Raw genomic sequence first — 5,886 nt, 5'->3', positions numbered from 1 at the left:
AACATCTGCCCACAAAAGTTTGGCAAAGGAAAAAAGGAAAGCATACATTCCTCCCCTTAAAAAGCATGAACCAGAGCAGAGCATGGTCATGGAAGTAATATTCTCTAGATGGGAAAAGCATCATATTGCCCGTCAAAAAAGCATTCAGATATTGACATGTTGGTGACTGGCAAGAGCAAGGATTGGGAACCCATGCAACATCTCCTGCCTCTTCTGGTATCTCAAACATATAATACCGCATAAAGAAACTTACCATAAATTTCTTCACCTACAAGGCTTTAAAAGGTGAGGCAGTAAACTCCTAAACCAGTTGGTATGGAAACAATCCTCAATGGCAACTAAGAGAATTTATCACCAACTCATACTTCATGTATGCACAGGATGACCATATAAAAACCTGTATGTATCTGAAACTCTTATGTATAAGACATGGATATTAACAGCGATCGAAGTAGAGGGGAGGAAAAGAATGAAGCTTGAGACTATCAAGTGCCGTCCTTCAGAAGCTCCACCATACTCAAGCGCTGCTCGTCGCTTAGTTGTGTTGGGAAGATGATAAGGAATTTTATTCGCAAATCCCCTCTCACCCCCTTCTCATGCGCAAGAGGCATGCCCTCGCCTTTTATGACTTTCTCGTATCCTGGATAGATGATCTCATCATGGAAGGAGCAGCTTATCTTCTCTCCGCTCAAAAGTGGAAAAGAGAAGGTCCAACCGGTGAGGGCATTCACCAAGGGGACCTCCACTTTGATCACTAAGTCATTACCCACTCTCTTGAAGATGGGGTGCTCCTTCTCTGATATCAAGAAGACAACATCGGCAGGGATGCATCCTGGTCGCTCATCCCCCATCCCTTCGAATGTGATCTTGGTCCCTTTTTCCATCCTGGCTTCACCTTAATTGTGTGTGTCTCCTCCTTTTGAACAATTGACCTACCAAAGTCAAAGAATACAAATCTTCAGGCCAGGTTCTGTTTTCATAGTTTACGACAACATATTGGCAACATCACAATATGGTGGTAGGAATGTTCCTAGTGAACAATGCAGCATAATAAATGACAACTTCAAATAATACAAGAAGAAAAAGAAATTCAGACAAATTTGAAATTGTCTTGGAATTTTGGGACATGGTAGAGGAAAACGATCCATTACCCAAAATAGTACTCTGTGGCCACCACTTTTACCTGTCCATAGATCCAACCTATTGCTCAAAGGACAATTTAATGGATAAGCCAAAGCACAGATACACGATTTTTTACACTTTTTAATTTTTAATTTTAAAAAATATTTTTTATTTTTTTTTATTTTTATTATTGAGTAAAAGCAAAAAATAAAAAATATATTTGATAACTACGTTGCTATAGAGCAAAAAATAATGTTTGAGGACGGCAGATGAAGAGCTCGACGGGAAAGAAAGATTCGAAAAGGGAGAGAGAAGAGGATGGAGAGATGAAAAGCTCGACAAAGGAGAAAGATTCGGATTCTTTACTTTTTAATTTGGCGTTTTAGATGTGCGGAAGCAAAAAAAAAAAAAATAGAAAAACAAAAAATTTTATTTTGCATATAAAGCAATTATTTTGATTATTTTGATTTTTGCTTTTTGCTTTTCATAGTGCTGTCAAACATTGCTTTTTGATTTTATTTTTTAAAAATCAAAAAATAAAAAAAATATTTTTTTAATGACTAACCAAATGCACCCTAATTTGATGTTTATAATTATATGATCTCAGAAAACAACTTCTCATTAATCTATATAATGATTCTCCCGATAAAACTTTGCCCCAGTCCCAATCAATAGGTGCAGACCATAACCTTTTCTTGTTAAGAGAGTTTAGAAGGTAGAATCATTCAGCCTCAGACTACTAATATCAAATTAATAACATTCTTTTGGATTGCAAAGTAGAACAGAGACGACTGTAGAGAATGGAATCACCCAGATATAGTTCGCAAGGTGCAGAAGCATGAAGGAATAGATGAAAAAGACTTTGACAGAGGCAGCAAAAGTGATCCCAGTTAAATTCTCTATTCTCGGGGACCTTAACCTAGACTTGGCCTTCATAGGAATAAAAAGAAGTTCTGTTCAGAGGACTTTGACCGAGACTTGGCGTTCATAGCATCCATTTAGCTGTCCTATAATTGATGAAGTTGGTAACAGTTCAGCCGGCATGATATAATAGCATAATAACCATAGTTAACTTAAATTCGTGTTTGCATAACCGATGGCATATCTAACAATTGGCAATTTGTTTTGAATATTTCTACTTACACCCTGTGTACACATATATTCCAACCGAATGAGATTAGGTCCCTAGAATGTCACCATCAGAACAAATTCTGAGCGAAGAGGATCATAAATATGATCTTATGCATTTGCATCTCTCAGATTTGATTTTCTAAAGTGAAATTGATTTAAACACACAAAAAGTCATTCATCAGAGGACCTCTTCCACTTGAGATGTCGCCATCCTCAAGTAGCAATGGTGGACATTTGGCTTGGATTTTCAGGTAGATTCAAAATACGCAACTATAATGAATTTCATTACAGCAAAGCTTTTCCTTTGCGACATATGCGCGAAGCATAGCAATACCTTTCATATAGCGCTTAACAAGTCACAGTCTTGCTGTTGACTTCATCTGTAACCATTTTTATACATATTAGAAGCTAAAGAGAAGATATGCCCGCCTAATTCTTCATTATCCCCATAGACAGATGATTATTTAGAAACATAAGCACAAGAACAAGTTAATAATACTTATAGAGTATGCTGTTCTAGATAATAATCTCTTTAAAGGGTAAGTTGGGATCCACCTACGCCCATGTAAGTTGCAGAAAATCCTTGTCAGCCAATAAAGCTATCAGCTCAAATCGCATGACTTCAATTGAATTCTTCTTTCTGAAATGTAATCCAATCATCTTCTTAATCCCTTGTTATATATCTTTTAATTCCACGATTTTTTTCAAGTGAGCAAGTAAAAGAAGCTACTTTTTCTGAGCAAAATAGCAACTTCCATCCCCGACCATGAGAGAATGAATGAAAGAATCACTAAGCATATCAAAGCAATTGCCTCCAATGCAACGCCCCACCATACATACATCTCTCTCTCTCTCTCTCTCTCGCTATATATATATATATATATAATGAATAATCAAAAAAATTAAAGGATCTTTTTTCTCAAAGGTACTACTTTTCAAACAAGATTGCAGCTTTTTTTAACTGGTAGATTTAAGGAGTTGCAGGCTCACTAACAAGAAATAATTAAACCCCAACAAAAATAAAGGAAAAAATCCGAGAGAGAGAGAGGGGATAAAAAAAGGGGTCATACCCGTTCTTGGTGACGACGTCCCTGGTGAACTTGACCTCCTTCTTGCAGCCACGGCAGAGCTCCTCGAGCGTGCACTCGAGCTTATACTCCACCGGTGGAGGCTTCCGACGAGACGACCGTGAGAACGTCGGCCTCGCCACCGGGCTGTTAGACCCCATCGAGTAGTACACGTCCTTGAAATTCCTCCCTGATCTGCTCTGAGGGAAGAACTCCTGGCTCCGGTGCCTCGGCAGCGGCGACGATCTCGCCTCTTCCCTGCCCCTGTTCGACCCTCCTTCCTTGGCGCTGCCATCCCCATTATCGTTGCAAACTCCAAACATGACTTTGTTTTCTTCCTGATCATTAAGGGCCTATAACAACAACAACAAAAAGAGACCAAAAAAAAAAAAAAAACCTAGATATTTAAGCTTTTGAGGTAAAATTGAGGTAAAACGGGACAGGGCTAAGAGAGAGACAATTAGACGAGACCCTCAAAACATCATGAACAACCACAAAAGAAGAGATCTTTAGGCTTTGTTGATCAAATTCAGCTGATGGGACGGGCCTAAGAGAAACAGATTAAGAGGAGGGAAGCCCAAAGCAATAAAACTCCAGCAAAAAGAAGAGATCTTTAGGCTTGTTCTACATCAACAACGAGAAGAAGGAGAAGAACAAAAATGGGATTTCTAATCTTGCAAGATAAAACCGGTGGCATAGGATGGGGTTGATTAAGAGACATATCCAACAGCAATAACAACAGCGACGAAACCAAAGGCCAAAAAAAGATTAAATTTTGAGGCCTTGGAGATAAAATTGGGGGGTATGGCACACGGGATCACCTCATACGCTTGGGTGATGGCTTTGAACTTGGCCTCGGCCTGGGGCTTGGAAGATGGGGGGTGCTTGTCCGGGTGCCACTTCCTGACGAGGGCTCTGTAGGCGGCGCGGATTTCTTGGGGGGAGGAGTCCTTGGGGATATCCAACACCTCAAAATAGTAGTCCATGGGGTTGCCCATTGGGAGGACCAGCGAAGAGAAGAGAAGAGAGGAGAATCAACAACAAACACTACTGATGGCCTAAAGAGAGTTAAAAAAAACAAAAAAGAAGGGAGTGGATTGAGAAAGAAAGGAATAATAACGGATGGAAGAGAGAGATGCGTAGCTTTTATTATTCCAGGAAGGATGCTTTTGGGATTAGGGAGGGACAATGGAAAGTTCCTCCTCCTCCTTTTGGCTTCTAATTGGTGGAGTACACGGTGACGGCATCATGTGGGTGGAAGTTATTTTTTAAGGAGAGATGGGGGTGGAACTTTGGGAGCTAAGAGGGATGTTAACAGTATCGGCCACGTCAGATGCATGTGGAGCGGAAGCAAGTATTCATGGCTCCTGTTATCTCCTACCCACTAGAAGGATTTCAGATCACCATTTGTAATGCGGAAACCCTCTCCAGTCTCATGATGTGAATAGGTAACTTTCACCTTACTTTTCTTTGATGTATTTTTGTTTGTTTGTAATTGCTAAAGAATGAGATGCATTTATGTGAAAAGAGAAGTAGACAAAGGCATAACTGTCTAAAGGCTGAAAAAAGCGATGTCCCTATTCGCGTTTTCGGCCATGCATTGCACACGTTTTGCTTTATGCTCTACGGTGCGGAGAAGACGAAGTGACCATGGTTGTGCGTCGGCAGAAATAGCATTACAAAGTATCAACGGGATAACGAGAATGGTACAATAGAATTATATAATTACTGTTGCCGAAAGTCTCCGGCCCTTGTGGCTGGGCTGGGTTCGGTTCCTTATTGAGGTGGAGGTTAGTCATCCATCGACGCGAAGATAACTTTCGTTAGAATGAGATGCTTCTTTTTTAAGAACACCACAAGAAAGTTATTCATCAAAAATTTTTTAATAAGCAATCCTTTGATGCTTAAATTAGTGAGAATTCAGTACAATAAAGTAGAGAAAAAATGATAGGATTTGGATTCTACTTTCTGAAGAATAAGTTACCTAAGATCTCCTTCACCGTCCTTTATATAAAAGGAGAGTAGCCTCCCATTATCACTGAGCTCGATAACGACTCCAGAAAATCTGCGCATGTTAAAGATAGTTGGGTGCCTTATTATGCTCACCAGGTGTGGGCGAGAGTTATACGTATTATCCACGTGGATTATACGCAGTAATTAAATCAACATGTGCATGATTAGGTAAATGGCTTCAAGACCTTCATATAACAATCAACTTTAGTTGTTCACTAAGTAGATCATCATTGTCTCTTACCAAAGGCAGTCAATTGTGTATGTCGATCAAGCTAGCTCTTTGACCTGGCACTGTATTGAGTCCAAATGGATCCAGATCTTCATGTTGAGGAGGTGTGAGATTGCTACGAAGTCGCCGATGCTTATAAAAGTCTTAATAAGATTCCAACTCGAGATTCACTCTTTGCAACCTACTCTTAAAGATCTAGACCTCATCATCGAAAGGACAGAGGGTCTAGGTGACAAAGTCAAAGTTGGACATTGGCTAAGTTTAAGGTCAATCGATCTTGTGGTCGGTTGTTGTCTAGTCTCAAGATCTGTTGATGTCCAAGAT

General features: G+C 39.8%; 1 protein-coding gene across 1 annotated transcript; it reads right to left on the bottom strand.

Annotated features, from left to right (window-relative positions):
* Positions 1-230: 230 nt before the first annotated feature.
* LOC105034364 (uncharacterized) lies at positions 231-4,643 on the bottom strand. Its single transcript, XM_010909497.4, is given in 4 exon segments — positions 231-871; positions 874-932; positions 3,324-3,673; positions 4,142-4,643. Coding segments are annotated over 4 exon segments (972 nt in total). The 5' UTR covers positions 4,319-4,643; the 3' UTR covers positions 231-485.
* Between the last annotated feature and the right edge of the window lie 1,243 nt (positions 4,644-5,886).

Source organism: Elaeis guineensis, chromosome 8 (assembly GCF_000442705.2).
Source record: "Elaeis guineensis isolate ETL-2024a chromosome 8, EG11, whole genome shotgun sequence".
Lineage (NCBI taxonomy): Eukaryota > Viridiplantae > Streptophyta > Magnoliopsida > Arecales > Arecaceae > Elaeis > Elaeis guineensis.
Note: the sequence above shows the minus strand (reverse complement) of the source record. Positions and strands in the feature narration are given on the sequence as shown.